At 41.1% G+C, this 24303-nt stretch overlaps 2 protein-coding genes across 4 annotated transcripts in view; one reads left to right on the forward strand and one right to left on the reverse strand.

Annotated features, from left to right (window-relative positions):
* Glmn (glomulin, FKBP associated protein) overlaps positions 1 to 15508 on the reverse strand; it is a 32484-nt gene extending 16976 nt beyond the window's left edge. The window contains exons 1-11 of the mRNA XM_013018375.1: positions 15443 to 15508; positions 14649 to 14725; positions 14024 to 14149; positions 8611 to 8727; positions 7384 to 7492; positions 6211 to 6448; positions 4848 to 4950; positions 3778 to 3965; positions 1943 to 1996; positions 832 to 862; positions 661 to 750 (exon numbers count right to left, since the gene is read on the reverse strand). Coding sequence (XP_012873829.1) covers positions 661 to 750; positions 832 to 862; positions 1943 to 1996; positions 3778 to 3965; positions 4848 to 4950; positions 6211 to 6448; positions 7384 to 7492; positions 8611 to 8727; positions 14024 to 14149; positions 14649 to 14687 — 1095 coding nt within the window. The 5' untranslated portion in view covers positions 14688 to 14725; positions 15443 to 15508. The remainder of the gene's footprint in view (positions 1 to 660; positions 751 to 831; positions 863 to 1942; positions 1997 to 3777; positions 3966 to 4847; positions 4951 to 6210; positions 6449 to 7383; positions 7493 to 8610; positions 8728 to 14023; positions 14150 to 14648; positions 14726 to 15442) is intronic.
* A 253-nt stretch (positions 15509 to 15761) lies between these two features.
* Positions 15762 to 24303, forward strand: part of Rpap2 (RNA polymerase II associated protein 2) — a 64531-nt gene continuing 55989 nt past the window's right edge. For all 3 annotated transcript variants that reach the window (XR_001175145.1, XM_013018352.1, XM_013018353.1), the window contains exons 1-5: positions 15762 to 15870; positions 16611 to 16653; positions 19036 to 19150; positions 22640 to 22738; positions 22935 to 23000. Coding sequence is in view for 2 of the 3 variants with exons in the window: in XM_013018352.1 (XP_012873806.1) it covers positions 15798 to 15870; positions 16611 to 16653; positions 19036 to 19150; positions 22640 to 22738; positions 22935 to 23000 (396 nt within the window). In the remaining variant the exon portion in view is untranslated. The remainder of the gene's footprint in view (positions 15871 to 16610; positions 16654 to 19035; positions 19151 to 22639; positions 22739 to 22934; positions 23001 to 24303) is intronic.

Below are 24303 nucleotides of genomic sequence, written 5' to 3' on the forward strand. Positions count from 1 at the left end.
AGCTCAAGGCTAGCGCTCTACCACTTGAGCCACAGCGCCACTTCCGGCTTTTTTCTTTTTTGCTTATGTAGTGCTGAGGAATCGAACCCAGGGCCTCTGGCATGCAAGGCAAGCGCTCCACCACTGAGCCACCTTCCCAGCCCAGAAGTATGTTTTTCTACTTTAAATATTAAGAACTTCTTGTAATCATAGCTAGGGCCTATTTGTATATTTTAACAAATAAAAATCATAAGGCATGATAAACCATAGCAGGGAAAACCAAAATGCACATTTGTCTCTGAAGTAATGGGTCCGGTGCATGCTTCACACAGAGTTCTGAAAACCTGTGTTCTGAGAGAAAGAATCCCTTCAGAGCCAAAGTGTAAAGAAGAAAGGTTTTCCACTACATGTTATATCATCACCTGTGGTAGCCACTGGTAGCGAATGAAGTTTAAACTAAATTTAAAATTCAGTTCCTCAGTCAACACTAGCCACATTTCCCCATTTCAAGTATTCAAGGCTTCTGTACTGCACAGCACAGATAAGGGAACCCTCCTATCATCACAAAGATCCTACTGTCACTACCCTGGCGATTTTAGATGTGGAAGGGGAAGAGGGAGAAGTAAAAGGCTGGAAGAGGCAAGAGCCGATTTTCAGGATTAGAATGCACATTGTATTTACCTGAGGTACACTAAGAAAACTCTTGATTTCCAAGTACTGATACAGTAGGCTATTGTCTTCTATTCTCAACAAGCCATTCTCCAGTAGTTCCTACAGATGAAAATACATGCAGATAGCTCAAGAGCTGTATTTGTTGTTTTTTAAATGATAATGGGAGCACACAAAACTTACCAATCCTTTGGAGAAAATAGATTCTTCTGTTCTGGAAGAAAAAATGTAAAAGTATCAATACGATTTTACAAGTTGCTTGAGAATGATTCTTTAGGAAATATAAATGATATTGAAATGCAAGCCAGGTGCTCCTAGTTCATGCCTGTAATCCTAGCTACCTGAGACGCTAAGAATGGGAAGACGTAGTTTGAAGCCACATTGGGCAAAAAAAATTTGTGACAGCCCTTCTCACCTAATACTTGGGTTGGATGGCCCACATCTATCATCCTAGATATGTGGGAGGCTGGATCTAGATTATCATGGTTTGGCTAGCCTGGCAAAACTCCATCTCAATAGGTAAAGCTGGGTATAGAGGTATATGCCTGTCAGATCTGCTACTAGGGTAGAAACTGATAATTATAGAAGTAATGGTCCAGATGCATTCGTGGCAGGAAGTAAGACCCTATCTGAAATATAACCAGTGAAAAAAGTGCTGCAGACCAGGCTCAGCAGAATGCATCCCTAGCAAGTCCCTAGTGTTCAAACTCTAGTACCTCCAAAGAGAAAAAATGTGTCTCATTAGCCAGTTGTGGTGATACAACTGTAATCCAGTAGTTGGAGACTGATTTGAGGTCAGCCTGGACTACATAGTGAGATCTTGTCTCACCAAAACAAAATTTAGTATATGACATAAAATGCGTGAAAATTCTATTGAAGAATTACCCAAAATTCTTAATCTACTTTGCTCTGCTTTAGGTTTGGAAACTGCTACTCAAATCTGATCAAAATTAGCCTACTCAGAGCTTATTTCTTAATACAAAAATCAATAGATCTTTAAGAGCAAGTGTACGAAATATCTGATAGTTTCATATATATTGTAATTATATAGTTATATATAGTTATATATATTGTAGTTTTATACACATCTCACTCTACCACCTTTTGAAATATGCTTCAAAGCTACAGAAACAGAAGACTGGAAAACCCCTTTTTAAAAAAAACTTTGAACATTTACTTCTTATTATAAAACAATCAGTTAATTAGGACCTGGCAAAGAAGAGGTAGCTCCCCTAATCTTGGCAACAACTATTTAACCTTATTAAATCCTGAGTTACCATCTAAAGGATCTTACCTTTGTAAGAAGACTTCAACATGCTCCATGTTAAACTGCAAAATGTATGCTGGGCTTAAGCAGAAAAAAACACATACAATCACATACAATCAGTAATTTTCCTTCACCAGTGTTGGGGATCAAACCCAGGGCCTCACATTCTATCGCAGATCTATATCCCCAGCTGCAAGGTGTGTGTATGTGTGTTCTTTAAGCAATTTTATACACATGTACACTGTTTCAGTTGAAAAGGGGTGTGTGTGTGTGTTCTTTAAGAAATTTTATACACATGTACACTGTTTCAGTTGAAAAGGGGTGGTGTGTGTGTGTGTGATCTTTAAGAAATTTTATACACATGTACACTGTTTCAGTTGAATTGTGTCCTCCCCCAAAAAGATAATTAGAACTATAACCTCAAGTACTCAAAATATAATCTTGGGTTTTTTTTGTTTGTTTTTTGTCAGTCGTGGGGCATGAACTCTGGGCCTGGGCACTGTCCTTGAGTTCTTCAGCTCAAGGTGAGAGCTCTACTACTTTGAGTACAGCAACACTTCTGGTTTTCTAGTTGTTTATTGGAGATAAGAGTCTCATGGACTTTCTTGCCCAGGCTGGCTTTGAACTGTGATCCTCAGATCTCAGCCTCTTCAGTAGCTAGGATTACAGGTGTGAGCCACCAGCTCATTTGCTTACCGGCTTACTTGGTTTTTATAAAGGAAATATATAGTGAAATCTCTAGGGTAACCCTAGTCCACTATGATTGAATTACAAAGGGCAATTTGGACAGAGACATGCAGATAGGGACAATGGTATATGAAGGCGAAGAATAAGGATATACATTATGATATATTATTTATATTACATATACACATAAGTATGTAAACACACGTGCAAAAGAACTTTAAAGACTCTGAGTAAACTCCTAGAAGCTAGAGAAGAAGCTTCTAGCTTCTGAGAGACTCTCTTTCACATCACTGAGAAGTTTAATCTCTGAGATAGCTTAATCTCAGACTTCTAAGCCTTTAGAACTTTGAGACAATATGTTAGCAGTCTACTTTGTTGTATTTTGTTACAGCAGCTTTAGCCAAGTAATGTACATAACTGTAAGTTATTTTGGTGGTTCTTGAGTGTAAGTAGGGCCAGACAGAAATATATTTGAATTCCTCCTATACAATTAAATGTAGCAAAGGGGGAGAAAGTAAGGAAAAGTAGAGGAGGAAAGTGACTGGAATACACAATATATATACATGAGAAAGTCATATAGAAATTTTTCTATAGCTAATATATGCTAATTACAAAGTAAAAGTTTATTCTTTAAAAAAAACAGACAAAAATAACCAATGCACAAAGAGGTTGAAGGCATGGTTCAAGTGGTAGACACGATTAAGGCCCTGGTTCAATGCCAGCCTTGTGTAAAACTAAAACATAGGGGCGGGCACTGCATGCGTGTAATCCTATCTATTCAGGAGGCAGAGATCTAGGACCACAGTTCAAATCCAGCTTGGACAGGAAAGTCCATAAGACTCTTATCTCTAGTTAGCCACCAAAAAGCCAGAAAAAGTAGGAGAGTGCCAGCCTTGAGCAAAAAAGCTTAGTATAGCACCCAGGCCCTGAGTTCAAGACTCAGAACCAGGGGAAAAAAAAAGGGCTAGGAAGGTGGCTCAGTGGTAGAGTGCTTGCCTCACATGCATGAGGCCCTGGGTTCGATTCCTCAGCACCACATAAGCAGAAAAAGCTGGAAGTGGCGCTGTGGCTCAAGTGGTAGAGCAGTGGCCTTGAACTGAGGGACAGTGCCCAGGCCCAGAGTTCAGGCTCCACAACCAGTAAAAAAAAAAAAAGACATGCATGAACACTCTTACCTTAACACCATTGGCAGCTGATCAAGATTGATGCCCTGAACAAATACCAGATATGCCAGAGAAGCCATGGAGTCGGCCAGCTGTTTGTCTTCTTCCTCCTCAAATTCAAGGTAATCCCAAGTCCTCTTTCTCTTTCCATGATTAAAAATAATTTGGGGTAAAGGGTAGCCAATTGCCGATAAAAAGCTCTGTGAAATGGGTTAAGGCAACTTACGGTGTGGACTCTAAGGTGTCCCCTACCCTCATCCCTATACCCGGTATAATCCCCTCCCCTTGAGCAAGCTGAGACTTACTTTTAATCAATAGAATATGGACATACCTCTCGCGGCTAAATTATGTGATATGTCAGAGTAAAGGAGGTCCCTAAATCAGGTGATTTTAAATTAGTCAGACAGGTGACTATTCTGATTGAGCCAGATTTAGGTAGCAAATTATTTTGTTTCTTGCTTCTGAAGCTTGGATTTTTAACCTAGGGCCACAGCCTAGTCAGGAAAAACAGGGGCTCACTTTTATGCCTCAACTTCAATCCTTCTGTTTATGCTTTCCATGTAGCTTGGATGGCAAGTGCACCCCACAGTGCCCAGCAGTGATTCAAGAGTTTATCATGAACTTTCTACCTGAAAAATCTCAAACCCTCATCATCAGTCAACAGGATCTATATACTAAGAAATTATTGTGTCAGATTGGGTGGGACACACCTAATAATCTCAGCACTCAGAAGGCTAAAGCAGGAAGGTATGACTTCAAGGCCAGCCTGAGCACAGTGCATTTTGATCAGTGGCACCCTTTTCATCATTCTCCCCCATCTCTCCTAACCCCACCTATCTACGTATTTATACATGTTCTTATTTATGAGCTGAAGTCTGGAAGGTGTTCATAGTATTTGTCTTGGAAAACGAAATTATTGCTGTTTTTATGCTCTGTCTTTTTGGCCTGTGTTCTACAAAAACCACCTATCATTTTATAAATAAGTTATCAATGTATAGCTCATGTGAAGTGCATGAGAATTTAACAGGATGACATTTAAGGCCATAGTTGATTTTATAGCAGATTAAATTGGCTGTACTTACTATTATGTCAGAAGCAAAACTCCGTAAAGGATCATTCCCAGCTTCTTCAGACTGTTCTAGGAACTGTGCTGTCAGCAAAGGGCATTTCAAGCTTTTGAAACAGCTAAAGCATAAAAAATGGAGAAGTATGAAGTCAACACTACTAAAACATAAACTGTCTAGTTCTTCAGATATAGTTTTACATCAAAAATAAAATAAGCACGCTATGCTCTGAATGTTTATCTCCTCCAGACCTCATATTGAGACTTAACTGCCAATGCACCAGTACATGAAAGACTTGGCAGCCATACTGTGTTTAGTCTCTGTACCTGGAGAATACTAGGTGGTGAGAACACTACCAGATTTTTGGTCAGGCTGGATGCTCAACTGTCTGGTAGTCCTGCTGTTTTCAAAAGGGAGAATAAAGTCACCATTTCCCCACAGCCAGAATAGCTTCCTTGAGCTATATATAACCATTTCCCTACTTTCATAATTTCATATTGTAAAACATAAAAGCAATAGATAGAAAAATATAGTCAAATCCTTGGTTTTCTAAACTAAAATACCTGGTTTTCAATACTTCATTACATCATTATAATATCTGGTTTTAAAAACATCAATGCTAAGCTGGGTGCCTGTGGCTCATGGCTCTAGCCCTAGCTCAGGAGCCTGAGATCTAAGGAGCGCAGTTCAAAGCCAACCCAGGCAGGAAAAGTCTGTGAGACGTTTATCTCCAATTAACCAACAAAAAACTGGAAGTGGTACTGTGACTCAAAGTGGTAGAGCACTAGCTTTGAGCAAAAAAGCTCAGGGCAAGCACCCAGGCTCTGAGTTCAAGCCCCACAACCAACCAAAAAATAAAACTAAAAAAAAATATTTTATTGATATATGATTTGTGTGTGTGTGTGTGTGTGTGTGTGTGTGTGTGAGCGCATGTGTGTGTGTATGCCTAGAGTTTAACTTAGGGCCTTAGTTTGCTACCACTTGATAATATGTGTTTTAAAATGATACTATATGTAGTAGCATATATGTAATATAAATGCCTCACTAAATGTCCATGCTGTATCAGCTAAACTCCATATTCTTCTAAAATTCAAAATCTGAAACTACAGCCAGGTGCCAATGGCTCACTCATTCCTCTAATCCAAACTACTCAGGAGGCTGAGATCTGACAACTGAGCTTCACCGCCAACCCAAATTTGAGAGACTTTATCTCCAATTAACTAAGAAAAAGCCAGAACTGGAGGTATGGCTTAAGTGGTGGAACATTAGCTGTGAACAAAAAAAACTAAGCGAGGATAGACCCTGAGTTGAAGATCTGAAGGAAACATAAAGTAACCAAACCATCAATTACTTAACTCCATGTTCTTAACAACACACTTACAATTTCAGCAGTTCATCTTTTAATTTTTCCTTTTCCTTGTTATCTTTGCCATTCATGACTTCTTCCACAAAAGGTTTAGTGAACTCTATTAAGGCCCTGCAACATTGACAAAGGCCATAGTCATCTGCTTCTATTTGTTCTTTTGAGTACGGGACAGGGAGGAGAGACAGCTGACTCCAGAGGGTAGACAATGCCAATCCAACTGAATATGCCCTGTTGTTAGGAAGTTTCTGAATCACTGAAACAGACATGGAATTAGTTATTATTAAAACAGCTTCATCAAGCATCACAAGAAGTTCAGTATACAGAATTACAAAACTCTTTTCTTCCCCTACATTTTAACAACTGTTATCAGGATGACATATCATAGCTTAATTGGAAGTGTTTCCTTGTTGGAGGTCCACAAGACTAAGCATTTTAAGCATATTATGTGTGAAAGCACACAAACCTCTTATACACATACATGTTGTTTCTGTGTGTTTATAACAGGTTAAATTCTTAAGACAGAAACACTTCATGTTTTTCACAAATATTACTTTTTTCCACAGGATTTTGAGTATTTCAAGTGTTACAAAGCAGATGATCATTTTCATTTAAAATAAATTTATTCCAATTTCTAATTCTGGGACCCTGGTATCACACGTATTTCTTAAAATAAAAAATAATCTATCCCCATGAATAAATATAGTCTATCTGCTATGCTCAGGGAGACTTCGCTTTCCATACCTCCTAGTGTCTTTATCCAGCCACAGCTTTGTTATTCTTACCTCCAACCTCCAATGCCTTGTCTGACAATCTACACAAGATACAGAGCGATCATAATAATAGCAGAGTGAGTATATCATAGACAACTTGAGGGTAACCCTTTGACAATGCTTAAAGGGAAAAATTCTACTTATAAACCACAGAAAGGAAGGCTAACCATAAAGATACAGATTGCAACATGGCATACAAAAAAACAGCATAGCATTCCACAAAATATTTACTTAGGTAGCCACTCTGCCAGGAAAATATCAGCCGGATTCAAACTGGCATTACTATTACTCATGTAAGCAGAGGACTTAATCATTTGGCATAAACTTTATTGCAGTGGAGTATTCACACTTTGGGGTAAACATCAAGGTCTATACACAAATAAAGCAAGAAATACTTTGATATCAAAATGCTCATTACCTGTTTGTAATGGCTGAAGTAAAAGAAGAATAATTTGGGATATCTGTTTTCCAGAGGGCTCTTCAATCAGTTCAAGCAAACCCAACAATAATTCCTTTGGATTACATAACTATAAAAATATTCACAATTGAACCTGTTTAAGTTGTATTTAAAGCCACATGATTACTATTTTTAAGAAGGTATATATTAAGAAAATACAATTACTTTTGCTTAACCATGAAATGCCTCAACCAGTTGTTAGGAGACATTAGAGGAGGGGGGGCAGGGAATGATCAGAGCTCAGGTTTCCCGTGTCCCATGGGTGTGTACTACTTCTGATGTTACACACTAGCTGCTGATATTATACACTAGCCACTGATGCACCCCAAGCTTCTCACAGGTGGGCTCTTCTATGCCAACCTGCCTGGGTATTCAGAGTAACCCACAAAATCTTTTCTACCTAAAGATAGAACTTTACACCACTTTTAGACTGGACAGATCTTACCAACTCATTGGCCTTCTTTTCAGTTGCTTTTTTCCCCTCCAGAGCTGGGGCAATCTCTTCTACCACTAAGCTATATCCCCAGCCTAATGTTTGTAAAAAGTTCATGTAGTCAGGAACCCATCTAGAAGGAGCTGCTTCTTTCTACATATATATTTGCGCTGATTTCCTAGTTTCCTATGATGTCATTTTTTTCTCTGAATTTATCTTTTTAAGTCATCATATATTAACATGGAACTTTCCTAGCTTTTTCTCAATGGTCTCTAAGGTCATAAGTCACAACGGATCTGTGTTCTGCTTCCTATTCATACCCTCATGGTTGCTTGTAATTCTAGGTGTTTTGTTTTATGTTAGGAAAGGATTTCAAACAAATTGCCACAGAAGAGCACTGACATTTGATTCTAGTTCCTATGTTACAAAGAGATCAGTGTGTCTCTCTAAACACTGAATCCAGAATGTGTGTGATACAGCTATTTGTCAGAATACAGCCTCCAGGCTCTCTCCCTCGAGATTCTGAACCTATAGTTCTGCTGTGGTTAGTAATTCTGATACCTAGAAACTCTGGGAAGTGGGAAATAGAACTATTCTTCCAATCAAATAAAGTTAGGCTATTCTCCAGAGAATTCTCTTCTGCATATTACTTTCATGAACTAAAAAGTTTTCTTATCAAATAACATTCATTAAACAGTAAAGGGAATTATAATACTGCTATGGATTATGGGAAAATAAAAGTTTTATTAACTTACCTTTACCAATAAATCAAGCATCAGAAAGTAATCTTTTCTTTTATCATCTTTATCATTCCATAAAAGACACCTAACAACAGGACCAACAAGATTCCAGCCCATAGACTTGATGATGACCTGAAAAACATCGTCAGAGTAAAGCAAACACTGCCCTCTACAGGACTCAGGGTGCCTCCCTAACCTAGAAGAGTTTAAGATTTTGCTCACAGAGGAAAAAAGAGGCAAGTAAGGGCTACCACATTTCACCACTCACTTTCCAGGGTAGGCTACAAACATATAGTGACATTATCAAATACTTTTTAAGGCTGGGAGTGGTGGTTCACACCTGCAACCCAAGCTACTCAGGAGGCAGAAATGGGGAGGAACACAGTTCAAGGACAATCTGGGTTAAAAGCAATCCCTTTTCAATCAATAATAAGCTGGGCATGGTGGTGCTCTCCTGCTATTCCAGCTTCACAAAAAGCTTAAACTAGGAAGATCGTGTTCTAGGGCAAACTGGACATGAACATGAGACCCTAATCTGAAAAGTAAGTAAAGCAAAACGGCTTCTGCTTTTGGCTGTATGGCTCAAGTAGTGCTTCACTTGATTGATAAGTACAAGGTACTGACTTTAAACCCAAGTACTATAAAAAAGAAATATTTTTTAATACTTTCACTGAGCAAGGCAAAAAGATTTTATGGGTTTTTGTTTGTTTGTTGGTGGTGGTCATGGGGCTTGAACTCTGGGCCTGGACTCTATCCCTGAGCTCCTTAGCTCAAGGCAAGTGCTCTACTACTTGAGCCACAGCACCACTTCTGGTTTTTTCTGGTGGTTAATTGGAGGTAAGAGTCTCACAGAGCCAGGTACCAGTGGCTCAGGCCTATAATCCCAGTTACTCAGGAGGTTGAGATATGAGGATTGTGGTTCAAAGCCAGAAAGACCATGAGACTTACTTGCAATAAACCACCAGAAAACTGGAGGTGGCACCATGGTGCCCCATGACAGACAAAAAACAAACAAAGAAGAGTCTCACGGACTTTCCTGCCTGGGCTGGCTTTGAACCATGATCCTCAGATCTCAGCCTCCTTAGTAGCTAGGATTACAGAAATGAGCCACCAGCGCAGCTAAGGATTTTATGTTTTATCAAGTAACCTGGTCTTTCTTAGGCTTTGAATAGTTCCTCTGCTTTCAAAAGGTGGCTGAGATGAGAGGATTGAGGTTCCAAGCAGAAAAATCTACAAGACCCCATTGCAATGGAAAGAAGTTGAACATGGTACTGTGTGTCGCATCCCAGCAACAGCACGAAGCCTAGCACAGGAGGATCACAGTCCAGGTGCATGCCTGAGGAGAAAGCAAAACCTTTCCCAAAAAACAACCCCTGCAGCCAGGAACTGGTGGCTCACACCTGTAATCCTAGCTATTCAGGAAGCTGAGATCTGAGGATCACTGTTTGAAGCCACCAGGCTAGAAAGTCTGTGAGACTCTTATCTCCAATTAAGTACAAAAAAGCCAGAAGTGGCTCTGTGGCACAAGTGGTACAGTGCTAGCCTTGAACAAAAGGAGTTCATGGACAGTGGCCAGGCCCCAAGTTCAAGCTCTAGAACTGGCATGTGTGCACGCGCGCATACATACTCACACTCACACACAAGTAACCAGCTCAAAAAAGAGTGGACAAGCACCAGGTGGAGGCAGGATAGTGTGTTTGAGGCCCAGCTCAGGCAAAGTTAACAGTGAGACCCTCTCTCAAAAACAAAGTACAGACCAGGCACTGTGGCTCATAACTGTAACCCCTGCTACTCTGGAGGCAGAGATTAAAGGATGGTCACAATTTGAGGCTGGCCTCAAGCAAAAACCTGAGTGTTTACCTGAAAACTAGCTAAAGTAAAAAGGGGCTGTGGTCAAGTGGTAGAGAGCCTGCCAAGCATTTGGTAAATCCAATCCTGGATTCAATTCCCAGCACCAAATAAAAAGAAAATTAAGTTGTAGTCAGTTTTATCAAAATTGGAACCTCTGAATTTAGCAGGACATACATACAAAGGTGATTCTCAAGCTATTAAGACTAAGCCTGCCTGTGCTTAAAACTTATCCTATCAGCTATTTATTTAGAAGTATGTATGCTAAAAATAAACCACTCAGACCCACTTAGGTGTCTCAAGTCTATAATCCTAATACTTGAAGGGAGGAAGATTGGAGGAATCAGAGGCCAGCCCAGGCATAAAAGTTCACAAGAAGCTGGGCCGGTGGCTCACACCTGTAATCCTAGCTACTCAGGAGGCTGAGATCTGAGGATCACAGTTCAAAGCCAGCCCAGGTAGGAAAGTCCATGAGACTCTTATCCCTGATAAAGTACTAGAAACGGAAGTGTCACTGTGGCTCAAGCAGTAGAGCACTCGCCTTGAGCTGAAGAACTGAGGGACAGCGCTCAAGCCCTGAGTTCAAGCCCCACAACCAACCGAAAAAAAAAAAAAAGTTCACAAGACTCTATCTCAAGTAATGGCTGGGCTTGGCGGTGCACACCTGTACGGTGACATGTATCTGTCATCCAAGTGACAACAACCAGGAGAACTAAGGGTCAGGCCTGCCTGGGCAGAAAGCAAGACCTTATTTCCAAAAGAACTAGAGCAAAAGGGCTGGAGGAGTGGTTCACAGGGTAAAGTGCAAGCATGAAACTTAAGATTTCAAATCTCAGGATGCTAAGACTTGAGGATGGAGGTTCAAAGCCTCCCAGGGAAAAAACATGTGTGAGACACTTACCTCCAATTAACCAGCAAAGATGCTGGACTGGAGGTATGGCTCTAGTGGTAGATCATGAGCTGTCAGTGAAAAGGCTGAGCCAGAGCTGGAGGCCCTACTTCAAGCTTTAGAAGGAGCCCCCACACCACCAAAAACCAACAACGGTATCACCAAAAATAATGTTACTTTTGAGTAGGTTCATCTAACCTAAAAAAAAAAACTTTTTGAGCCAGGAACCAGTGGCTCATACCTGTAATCCTAGCTACTAAGGAAGCTGAGATCTGAGGATCATGGTTCAAAGCCAGCCCAGGTAGGAAAGTCCATGAGACTCTAATCTCCAATAACCACCAGAAAACTGGAAGTGACGCTGTGGCTCAAGTGGTTGAGCGCTCGCCTTGAGCTGAGAGACAGCACTAAGGCCCAGAGTTCAAGCCTCCTGATCGACAAAAAAAAAAAAAAAAATTTGAGACTGAGTATTACTATATTGCCCAAGCTGATCCTGACTTGTGTGCTCAACTAATCCTCCCACCACAGCTGCCCAAGCAGCTGAGGCTACAAGTGTTAAATACTATGTACCTGTCCATGTGGTTATGGAATGGCTAAGTTCCTACATATATAAAGCACTCAAGAAAGCATAGGGTCAGACACTGGTGACTCACACCTGTAATCCTAGCTACTGAAAAGGCCCAGATCTAAGGATCAAGGTTTGAAGTTAGCTTGAGCAAAAAAGTACATGAGACTCTTGTCTCCAATTAACCAGCAGAAAGCTGAAAGTGGAAGTGTGACTCAAGTGGTAGAGTATCAGCCTTGAACAGAAGCAGCCAAGCAAGAGTGTGAGGCCGTTGAGTTCAACCCCCAATACTGGCAAAAATGAGAGATTAAGAGAAAGCAAGAGACACAGAGAGAAAGACAGCATAGAGTAGGGCATATAGTAAATTTAAATAATAGTTGTTATTTTAGTATTAGTAGCCAAAAGCTAGATATACTCAAAGGTTGTCATCTGTGAATGCCATGGGAGAAAAATCAAGAAGAACTGTTAAAAATATATGAAATTTGGGGCTGGGCATCATGGCACACACTTTTGTAATAATCCCAGCTACTAGGGAGATAGGTGCATGGATCATGGTCCAAGGCTGGCCTGAGCAAAAGTATGAGCCTTGATCTGTAAAACCAAAAGGACAAAAGGACTGAGGCCTGGGTTCAAGTGGTAGAATGCCTGCTTAGCAAATGCAAGACTCAGAGTTCAGTCCCCAATATTACTGAAAGAAAGAAAGAGAGAGGGGGGGAAGGAGGAAGGGAGGGAAGGTGGGAGGGAAGGAGGAAAAGAGGGAGGGGAGAGAAAGAGAAAGAAGGAAAGGAAGGAAGGAGGGAGGGAGGAAGGAGAAAAGAAAGAAATGTACCGTATTTGGGGCTACAAAGATCATACACATATCCCCCACACAAAATTAAATATCCTATTTTTTCTAATAAACCATTTAAAAAAGGAAAAAAACATCTTAACTAGCAAGAATCTACAACAGTGTGTGATTGAAGTCTCAGAGTATCTGTAGATACAGCTCAATGGTAAAGTACTTGCCTGACTAGGTTGTGGGTTCTATCCCCATCCTTGTCTCAAAGCAGGGGATGGAGGTACGCATGCCTATAATCCTAGTACTCAAGAGGCAGAGGCAGGAGGCAAGAGGCAGAGAGGCAGAGTTCCAGGCTACACAGCAAGACTCTGTCTTCTCTAAATCTAATCAAGGTTCCCTGGCCAGAAGTGCAGGCTAGCATGGCTGGACTGTGATACCAACAAAGCAAGCTTGCATTTATATCAGTAACGTAGTAAATGAAGGAAGGTCATGTTCCGAGGAAGACAATGTTCTATCTTATACCCATACAAAGGGGAGTCCAAAGTCACAAAGCTAGATAGTGTCAATGTGTCCCAGGAAAAAGTTGCTCATGATCCCCAAACAGGTCCCTTTCCTGTTATGATTTCCTATAGGAGCTGGATGACACCAGCCAGCTCTGATTATATGTACGCAAAAATAGTTTTACATAAAATCTGGTTATCAAAAATATCTAGCTAGAGGAAAAAGGACTGATCACCAAAAAATGAGTACCTACTCTGCCTGACACTAACATTTCTCAATGTAAATTCATGTTTTAAATGCTACTTTTTGATCCCTGAAGCTAGAAGTAATCCTGTTCTTTCCAAAGCCTGTTACTTATACTTCCACGGCAGCCCTTACTTCATTTCCTTTGCCTCAACTAAAATACTTGTTAAATGTGTATGTCTCTACCAGAATAAATACCCTAAAGTATATGAATGTTCCCTCCTAATTTCTCTGTTTTTCCTCTCCTCTCTCATACTGGCACTTGAAATCAGGGCCTGGGTGCAGTCAAGGCTGCAGTTCTACCACTTGAGCCACAGCTCTACTTCTGGCTTTCTGCTGGTTAACTAGAGGTAAGAGTCCCATAGATTTTTCTGCCCAGGCTGGCTTTCAACCTCAATCCTCAGATCTCAGCCTCCTGAGTAGCTAGCATTACAGACATGAGCCACCAGTATTTGGATTCCTAATTTTATTTTTGTTTTCCAGTTTCCTACTGTGAAAATTTAAGTGGATTCCTAGATGTTTTATTAAAAAATAAAAGAACAAAAAATCAGATTCAATTATTCTCTTTCCAAACAGATTCCCAAAGTAAACACAAAGCTTAGCTTACCTTATTCTTTTCATTCTGAATAATTTGTAATAGCTGATCTATGTGCCCTTCTTCTATACATCTTTGGCCTGCTAATTGAAATAAGCCAAAATCTTCTTCTTTGAAGTCATGCTCTTCTAAGATTTGCTGGTTCAAAACAAAACAAACATAAAATCAAATACATATGCAAATAGAAATTCTATATGACAACAACTTTACTTTATCTCTCTGGAGACAAATGAAATCTGCTTAAGTTCTAAACTACACACAAATACATATATGAAAATTATGACTACCTAATAAATACTTTTTTTCTTTCCCTTTTGTTTTTTTTTGGGATAGGGTCTTGCTATTATATAGCCCAGGCTGGTCATAATTCTGTCTCCATCTCCTGAGTATTAGATTACAAGCATGGACCACCAAGCCTTACTGAATAAACATGAAATCTATATGATCAAACTCACTCATGAAAAGGGTCTGTGTTAAACTTAAAAAGACAAACCAAGGTGCCTTCCTGCTCTCACACTATTTATGGACAAGAAAAGATGGGCTTAAGGATAAATAGTCTGACCACCAAAAATAATCTATGTCCTTCCCATACGCTAAAAGAAATTTAATTTTATAAAAAGAGGAAAAAAATACTTACACATCTCTTCACTATGGACTGAAGTTCCTCCACAGCCATTCCTAACGATTGTTTCCTAGTTGTGATGCTGAAATGTACTAACATAAAATATACTATTAGCTGTGACATAAGGTGTTTAAAAAGTTAAGTTTCTCAGAAAGCACAATGAAGAAAATTTAGTTTTAAGGCTTAAATGTTATCGCTGAATGTCGGTGTGTAGGCCTTTCTAAGAAAGCAGCACTTGTTAAACCACGGTGCATCTTTTTTCCGACTGCATCTTTAAGGGGGGAATGGATCTCCTAAGACTTCTTAAAGGCAAAGCAAATACACACTGAAGGGCTTTTAAAAGGCAAAATATTTTTTTTCCCGGAAAAAAACCTAAAAACGAAGAAAGCTCCAAGCAAGGAGTCTAATGTCAAGATTGTAATCCCTAGGGGCAATCTTATTTGTTAATTCCCCACTTGACAAATCCAACCCAATTCAGTCACCCAGAGGGCTTACGGTTCTGGCTACCCCCACCCCACTTTCCTGCAGCCCCCCGAAGTAGTGATCACGAGCCAAATCCCCGGATCACGCGGGCCCTCGGGCGGGGGGGATAGGGGGGCTGCGGGCCGCCGCTCCGCCGACTCCCCGGCTTGCCGGAGGACAACTTCCTAGTGCCGTGGGCAGCACTCGGAGGAAGCCATTTCTCCAAAGTCCGGCTCTGCTAGCGTTCAGGCCCCACTACCTCGCGGGGCCTGGTCTGCAGGCCGTGTCCACGACGACCCGCCGCCCACCGCCAGCGCCCTCGCCCCAGATCCAGCGTGTCCACTTACCCGCCAGACCTCGAGGGCCTCTCCACGCCCGCCACGGCTCCGGGCCCCGCAGGCCGCGCTCCAGGCCCCGCCCTGCCCCGTAGCCACGCCCAGCCTCCGACCACCGCCCCGCCCCTCCGTCCCTATCTCCTGCCATCGCCCCGCCCATCTGCTGTAGCCACGCCCTGCAGCCCTGCTTTCCGACCACCGCCCCTGCTCTCGTAGCACCGCCCCGAGGCCCTGGTCTCTGATCATCGTCCCGCCCCTCGCCAGTAGCCACGCCTCTCAGCCCAAGGTCACCACCCCCACGCACCGTGGGGGCGGGGCCTCGCGGGGAGACGCCGGAACCTGCCGTGCGCGGAGGAGTCAGCTTCCCATGGCTGACGGCGGCGGACCCCGTTTCGCGGGTTTGAAACCCGGGCCTCCCCGCCCCTCCCGAAACGCTGCAGGTAGGAACATGATTCCGGCCCGTGTTTGCCGCTGAGGACCAAGTCCAGATTTCGACCCGACCGGGGAAGGAGTCTCCGGGACGCGAGGTGGAGCGCTCCTGCCCTCGCCCGCCCGCCCCCCGGAGCGTGTGAGGGGAGTCCCCGGCTTTACCCGCGTTTCTGAGCGCCCGGGCCCGGCTTGTGGGGAGCGAGACCCGCCTGCGGCGGGGAGGAGGGGTCTCAGCGAGCCCGGCCGGCGGCGGCCAGCCTCGACCCTACGGAGGAGCAGGCCGCGGAGGGCGGGGAAGCCCCAGAGAGCGAGCCCGGCCGGCGGCCAGGCTCGAACCTGCGGAGAAGCGGGCCGTGGAGGGCAGTGGGGGGGGGGTGAAGGGGAGAGCGGAGAGATCCCAGAGAGCGAGCTCGGCCGGCGGCGGCCAGCCTCGAACCTGTGCCGCCTCCTTCCGGAACGCTGGCGTCTCTGAGGAATGACTCCCCCTAAAAGTACCCAGATCACAGACTTCAGTGATGCTTAATAATCAACTGTGGTGCGTAAGAAAAATCATTTCCCAACGCGATACTTTGCAACCAAGAAAAATTAGGGAGTTATTAATTTACAGAAACAAATTGTATTTTCTCCCTATTGTGATTTATACACAGGGTTGGAATGGGGTGGAAAAAAAATGTCTACAGTTTATTTGGGCAGGACTCTATCCTGTATCTGATTTGATTGTATACTTGACCTAGTATTATTTTAATTGTAGGTACTAAACAGACAAGAACCTTGAAACAAGATGCTTCAAAAAGGTATGAGAACTACTAGGACAGCAATAATTGGTACTTGTTTGCAAAAAAAGTAATATGAGAAGGAAGGAAACGATATCGGAAGTACTAAAATTCTCATATAAACTTGCTGCCTCCTTTGGCTCCAGGATTTAAGAAACCCAGACTACACACTAAGACTCCCAGTGAAGGTGGGATATCTGTAGAAGTCTGTGAGGACAGCAGAAATTAACCTGGGACTCTTTATTGGTGGATATGCTAGGAGACTTCTTCAGAAAGTTACTATCTGGAACATTCCTGGAAACGTTTTCTTGTCAAAAAAGGCTGTCCTGAATGGCCTCTTGGCTTCTAAGAGGACAAGATAATCTGGCCAAAAGGCCAGGGGACGTGGCCTCAAGTGGTAGAATGCTTGCCTGGCAAGCATCATTCAAAAAAAAAAAAAAGTAGGAATTGGTGTGAGAATAGATGTTAATTGCAAAATTTCTTTTTGTTCTATCCCTATTTGGCAAAATAAATTATTAGCAAAATGATGTCAGACCTCCAAACTACTTTTGGAAGGCATACTGCTTCATACAAGGAATTTAGAGTCCAAAGTCTTGGAAGTCACTGAAGGCAGGAGGAGAAAGTGAGGGCATTCCAAGGTCCAAATGTGAGAGGCAATTCAAGGACCAAGTATCAACAAAGGTAGTTCTGGCAAGTATGTAGAAACCAGCCCAGGAAAAAAAATTGGGTAAGTCACTAAAATGATTGGTATATTTGGGCGTATGGCAGTGACCTACAACCCTGTTGAACATTAAGATTGGACACTTTTAAGAAAATAACCAGGCCCTGCTGAGTGATGGCTCATGCCTATAATTCTAGCTGAAATCTGAGGATCATAATTTTAAGCCAGCCCAGTCCATCAAAAAGCTGGAAGTGGAGGTGTGGCTCAAGTGGTGGAGAACCAGTCTTGAGCAAAAAAGTCAAGTGAAGCAGGACAACAGGTTCAAGGCCCAGTACAAACACAAAAATACAATAAATTGCCAGTCTTTATCCTCAGAGATTGACAGGTTGCAGGGGGACCTGATCGTAGTTATTGATCTATTTTTTAATCTCAGATGATCCTGATGTGCAGCTGAAATTGAGAATCACTATCCTGGAGTCTTCTTTGATTGATGATCTCTAGGTATATGTTCCCTATTGTGTTGGGGCCAGCACAAGGCTGATAATCCAGTGGTAACAAGGGCAAGCCCTTATAGAAACAATTTTATTTCCCTAAACTACGTACAGATAGCAGCGTAGCTATTTAACAAGACTTTACAACAAAAGTAAACACTTATTTTTGGTAAACATTATTCTAAGTGTGCTGTCAGTAACTGGAGACTTAATTTCTACTTATAAGACAAGAGGATCACAAGGGCTCAATAGCAATGTACATTCGATCATATAAAACGATGTTTATCGAAATGAACTCCAAGGAATGGAAAGAAATTTTCTTATTGTACTGTTTGCAGTTATTTCCCCACCTTTGGTTTATCCCTTTTGTCAGTTTTTGATTTCTGTACCCCTTGTCTTGTATTTAAGTTTGTCTGATTTGGGAAGAGGAAGGTGAAGCACAGAAACGGTGGGACAAAGGGTGAACCAGTTCATCAGTGATACTCACTGGACACTGTGTTGGAAATGAACTGTACATTTGAAGTGAGGGTCGGAAGGAAAAAAACTGGAGAAAATGAGGGAGGAGGGTGGCACTATTCAAAAGGAAATGTACTCATTGCCTGACTTATGTAACTGTTACCCCTCCTGTACATCATCTTTACAATAATTTTTAAGTCATCTTTTCCCCATCTAGTCCATTTTGATTTCTGCCTCCATTTCAGAGAGGAAAAAAATGTTTTTTAGGCATGTATGACATTGGTAGAGGAAAAATAATTCACCTCATTTTCTCTCTGTAGTCTGCTCTGACCTTAGGAATGATCTTCTCAGTCAGATTCTATGTAAACTGCAACAAGTAACTTGTTTCCTTTTTAGAAACTTTTGGGTCAAAGTAACAGTATAAGCTGGATGCTTGTGGCTCATGCCTGTAATCTCAGCTACTAGGGAGCCTGAGATCTGAGGATCATGATTCAAAGCCAGCCCAGGCAGAAAAGTCCCTGAGAGACTCTTATTGCCAATTAACCTCTCAAAACCAGGAAATGGAGCTGTGCCTTAAAGTTATAGAGCACTAGCCTTGAGCAAAATAGCTCAGGGACAGAGCCAGGCCTTGAGTTCAAGCCCCACCACTGACAAGAAAAAAAAAAGTGACAGCATAAAAAATGCAAATGTAAAATGGCAAGATAGTGCCTCCCATTAGCGTTAGACTTAAAGTTATGAAATGTTGGGGACATAATGAAACTTATAAGTGGGCTAACTTTCTCGTTAACTTTTTAGGAAAGCAGAACTAGAAGCAGCTGTGAAAAAGAAGATTGAATTTGAGAGAAAAGCTCTACGTATTGTTGAACAACTTTTAGAAGAGAATATTACTGAAGAGTTCCTAAAGGAGTGTGTATGTATAATGTTGACAAGTCATTTATGTTTTATAGAACAACATTTTAAAATCTGCAGGGCTGGGAACGTGGCTCAGTGGTATAGCGCTTGCCTTGCATGCATGAGGCCCTGGGTTTGATTCCTCAGTACCACATAAGCAAAAAGAAAAAAGCTGGAAGTGGCACTGTGGCTCAAGTGGTGGAGCGCTAGCCTTGAGCTGAGGAGCTGAGGGACAGTACCCAGGCCCAGAGTTCAGGCCCCACGACCAGACCCAAAAAATAAAAAAAAAATCTGTGCAAAATGAAACTTCTTCGTATTGTTGAAAATTTTCAATTTGGTTATTAGATAACAGTTAACGTACTATGTGTAATTTGTGCATTTTAAAGTAATTACCATAATACTACTTGCTGTATAATGACTTTAAAATGAATTAATGAAAGATAACAGTGGTTAAATGGCTATAGTTAAAAGCAGTGGTAATTGCCTGGCACCAGTTGCTCAGCCTTACAATCTTAACTACTCAGAAGGCTGAGTCCATAAGGTCATGGTTCAAAAGCAGCCCCAGAGATGAACTCTTGAGACCCTTACTTCATTACCAGCAAAAGCCAAAAGTGGAGTGTGAGGTGTGGCTTAAGAGGTAGAATTGTCAGCTGTGAGTGAAAAAGTGGAGAGTGAATTTAAGCCTCTGTGGTGCACATGTTATTCCACAAAGTATACATATGTCAAAACACTTAGTATTTAAATTATAAAAAACATTTTAATCTCAGTAGCAGTTGTGTTTTAAGTACCTGATAGCCCTACCTTTGCACTAGTGTTCACAATGTCAGTTTTCTGATACTTACATTGTGCTGTGTGTGTGCGTGTGCGTGTGCCTGTCTGTCTGTGTCTGTGTGGTGTTAGTCCTGAGGCTTGAACTCTGGGCCTAGGTGCAGTCCCTGAACTTTTGGTCTAAAGGCTAGTGTTCTATTACTTGAGCCACAGCTCCACTTACGCTTTTTGGTGTTTAATTGGAGATGAAGAGTCTCATGGGGTGGGGGGAGGGAAAGGGGAGAGGGATTGGGATTAGAGGTGTGACTCAGTTGGTAGTGCACTAGCCAGTGAGCGAAAGTGTCAGGTACTGAGTTTGAGCCCTGGGTCTCTGACCAGGACATACTTGCTTTGAACTGGAGTCCTCAGATCTCAGCCTCCAGAGTAGCTAGAATTACAGAGATAACCACCAGCACCCGGGTATCTTGTGCTATTTTGAGTAACAAGATTTTTATTTTTTTGCCAGTCCTGGGGCTTGAACACACAGCCTGGGCACTGTCTCTGTGCTGCTTTTGCTCAGGGCTAACACTTTACTACTTGAGCCACAGCACCACACCTCGCTATTTCTGTTTGTGAGGTACTGAGGAATCCAACCCTGGGCTTCATGCATGCTAGGCAAGCACTCCACCACTAAGCCACATTCCCAGCCCCACAAGATTGTTTGGTTAATGTAATACTGTGTAGTATGTTAAATACCTGAAATACAGATGAGTTAGGACAACACAGAATCATGTGTTTTTTAAACAGCTTTATTTCATTAAACTTTTGAATGTATCCTTATAATCCTCAAGACAAAAATATTTAGAGCTTATGTTGCAAAAAATAAATCTAAGTATGGTTCAGAGCTTTTCTAAACAAGAATGGAAGCATGATACTATTTTCATTGGCCCTGGTAACTACATAGAATCCACATCCATGATGACACTAAAGAAAACAAAGCCAGGTGTGTGAGCCAATGCCTCACACCTGTAATCCTAGCTACTCAAGAGTTAGATCTGAGGATCATGGTTCAGAGCCAGCCCGGGTGGGAAAGTCCATAGACTCTTTGTTTCCAATTAGCCACCAGAAAACTGGAAGTGGAGCTGTGACTTAAAGTAGTGGAGTACTAGCCTTGAGGAAGAAAAGCTCTGAGTTCAAGCTCCCAAGACTAACATGTTTGTAATCTTAATACTGCAGAGGCAAAAGGAAGTTGATCACAAGTTCAGGACCAGCTTAGGCTCCATAGCCAGACACTAACTAAACTGGTTTTTGCTGTTTTTGTTTTTTAACAAATCCCACAAATCCCTTTTCAAACAAAAAATTTGTAAAAGTATTTCAATCCCTATAAAAACAGAAAAACTTGTTCAAAAAGATCTCAAGGTTATAAAACAATTGAGATCATTGGACTGTGAAGATACCAAAAATAATTGATGCTAACTTATCATCTTACAATTCTGTACACATTTTTCAATAAGAATATTTTGCCCAAAACACTTGAGCCACAATGACTTTTTTTGCGGGGGGCGGATGGAAGTTGGTTTGGTTTGAACCCACGAGAGTGCACTTAACTAGCCAGGCACTGTGCCATGAGTGACTCTTCCAGCCCTTATTATATTGGTTATTTTCAAAATAACATAGCTTCATGACCAATCCTCTAGTTCTCCCCACCTCACAAGTAGCTAGGATTATATACTTAAGCCTCTGTGCCTAGCACAATAACATTTTATTGATATAACTTGTTTCCTAAGATTGTGGTTTTTTTTTTAAATTTTTTATTGTAAAGATACTATACAGAGGGTTGCAGTTAAATGAGCAAGGTAATGAGTACACTTACTATTGAGCATTGTTCCCCCCTCCATTGTATTCCCCCTACCATCCCTTCCCTCCCTACCTTCCCCGAGGTTCTTTTTTTTTTTTATAATTGTAATTAAGTGATTGCATAATTTCCCAAATTTCACAGTATTGTGGAATAATGATGCTCATTTAAAGTCACAAGTTCATTCTAACTTTCCTGGAGCAAATTGTCTATCACAGTCTATAACATATAACAGTGTACACATATACATAAAATTTTTTCTTGTGTCTGTGTGAATAATTTTTGTTTAAAAATAAAAGATACCGTCATTTGCTTTTGATACAGTGGTATCACTTCTTGTTTCAAAATTCTTTTAACTATTGCAGTCTACAAAGGTCCATAGTCTGCTGTGACATAAATTGTTTTTAATAATTTTTTTGGTGGTACTAGGTAGTTACACTCAGGACCTCGAACTTACTAGCCAGGTGCTCTGCCACTTGAGTAACACCCTCGGCCTAATATATTTTTTTTTTTTGGTCCGGTCGTGGGGCCTGAACTCTGGGCCTGGGCGCTGTCCCTTGCTCTTCAGCTCAAGGCTAGCGCTCTACCACTTGAGCCACAGCGCCACTTCCGGCTTTTTTCTTTTTGCTTATGTGGTGCTGAGGAATCGAACCCAGGGCCTCATGCATGCAAGGCAAGTGCTCTACCACTGAGCCACCTTCCCAGCCCCTAATAACATATTTTTGAGTGTTTATGTTGAACATTTTTTAAATGCTTCTCCTTTATTTTCTCCTCTGATTCTACCTTTTAACTTAGAAGCAGGTGCTTGGGTTATCCCTGCATTTTCAGGTAAATTTGATGAGGATTTGAGCTGATAAATGTCTTTTTCCATTATTCTGAGAGGAGCGCCCTCTCCTGTCATTACAGGGGAAGTTTATCACTCCTGCTCACTACAGCGATATTGTGGATGAACGATCTATCATCAAACTCTGTGGTTACCCTTTGTGTCAGAAGAAATTGGGAACTGTAAGTAACTATATTTTTTTTAGCATAAGCTTTTGTATTTTTTAAAGTTTGGAAAAATACTTTGTAGAAAGACAGGGAATGAAACCTGAGGTCTTGAACTAATGAGTTGGCCAAAGCTATGATATGTAGATGACTTAATTTTAAAAGTCTGTTTACTGCTTGGATTCTTTTCTAAACTATACTTTCTTTTATTTAGGTACCAAAACAGAAATATAAAATTTCTACCAAAACCAATAAAGTCTATGATATTACTGAAAGAAAGGTAAGTTCAAATGCTATGTTTAAGGTTTCAGTTTTTAATATGATAGTAAATAGAATTCAAGTACATATTGACACAAATCTAAAAACTAAGATGGATAGAAACTAATAGCAGACCCACTGTATATGTGGAACTTGATATATGGTGATGAGAGTATTATGTATCAGTGGGAAAAAACAAGGGTTTTTCAATAAATGATACTGGCACAATTCTATCCAAGTGGAAACAAATGAGCACCTCTCTACTCAGTCTGTTTACAAAGTAGATAGAAAAAAGACGTAATGTAAAAGGAAGATCTTTTCTAAGATCATATGCAAGAATATAAACTTGGGGTAGAAGTTTTTATATGACATTATCTACCTTGGTGGAAAAACTAACAAACTTTTCTACATTAAATTTAGAACTTTGGTTCTGTCAACTTTGGTTGACAGGATGAGAAGTGACAAATAAGTTATAAATTTCTGTATATAATTGACTATAGGTTCATATCCAGAATATATAATCTGTAAGAAAAGGGAAAGCAAATTAGTAGAAAATGTTTACATGGTAAACTTTAATACCTAGTGAACATATGAAAAGATGCTGCATCTTTTATTGAGGGAAATCACAAATATGTTCACAAATTATTTGAGTTCTTACCCCAATATAGCAAGATTTTTAAAGTCTGACAACATTAGGAATTTTTTGTCATGCTTATAGAAGCAAAACTTGATACCACCTTTTTGAGGAACTATTTGTTGTTCAAGATGACTATACATTTATTACCCCAGCATTGCTGGATGAAACCCAAGGACTTATATGTGCTAGACAAGTCCTCTGACCTACATTCTATCAACTTTACACCTACTGTGTGAACAAGCCTTTGTATGACATGGTATATATTCTAAAGATGTTCTTGATTGTATGCACTTGGCATATGTTTAAGAACTTTCTTTGGAGATTAACAAAATGTTTATATGCATACAGTAAGTATTATGCAGCCTTTAAAAGAAAGACTAAAATGCTATAACATAGATGAACCTTGAGGGTTTTATGCTAAGGGAAATAAGACAAATACTGTACGGTTCCACCTATATGAGATACCTAAAGTAATCAAATTTAAAGAGACAGCAGCATGGTGCCTGTGCTATCTATGGGTATAGAGTTTCTGTTTTGTAAGACGAGCAGACTTTTTATTGGCAGTGGTGGTGGTTGTGGGGTTTGAACTCAGGGCCTAGGTGCTGCCCCTGAGCTTTTTTTTTTTTTGGGTCCGGTCGTGGGCCTGAACTCTAGGCCTGGGTACTGTCCCTCAGCTCTTCAGCTCAAG

The sequence above is a fragment of the Dipodomys ordii genome, unplaced genomic scaffold, assembly GCF_000151885.1.
Source record: "Dipodomys ordii isolate 6190 unplaced genomic scaffold, Dord_2.0 Scaffold39, whole genome shotgun sequence".
Taxonomy (NCBI): Eukaryota; Metazoa; Chordata; class Mammalia; order Rodentia; family Heteromyidae; genus Dipodomys; species Dipodomys ordii.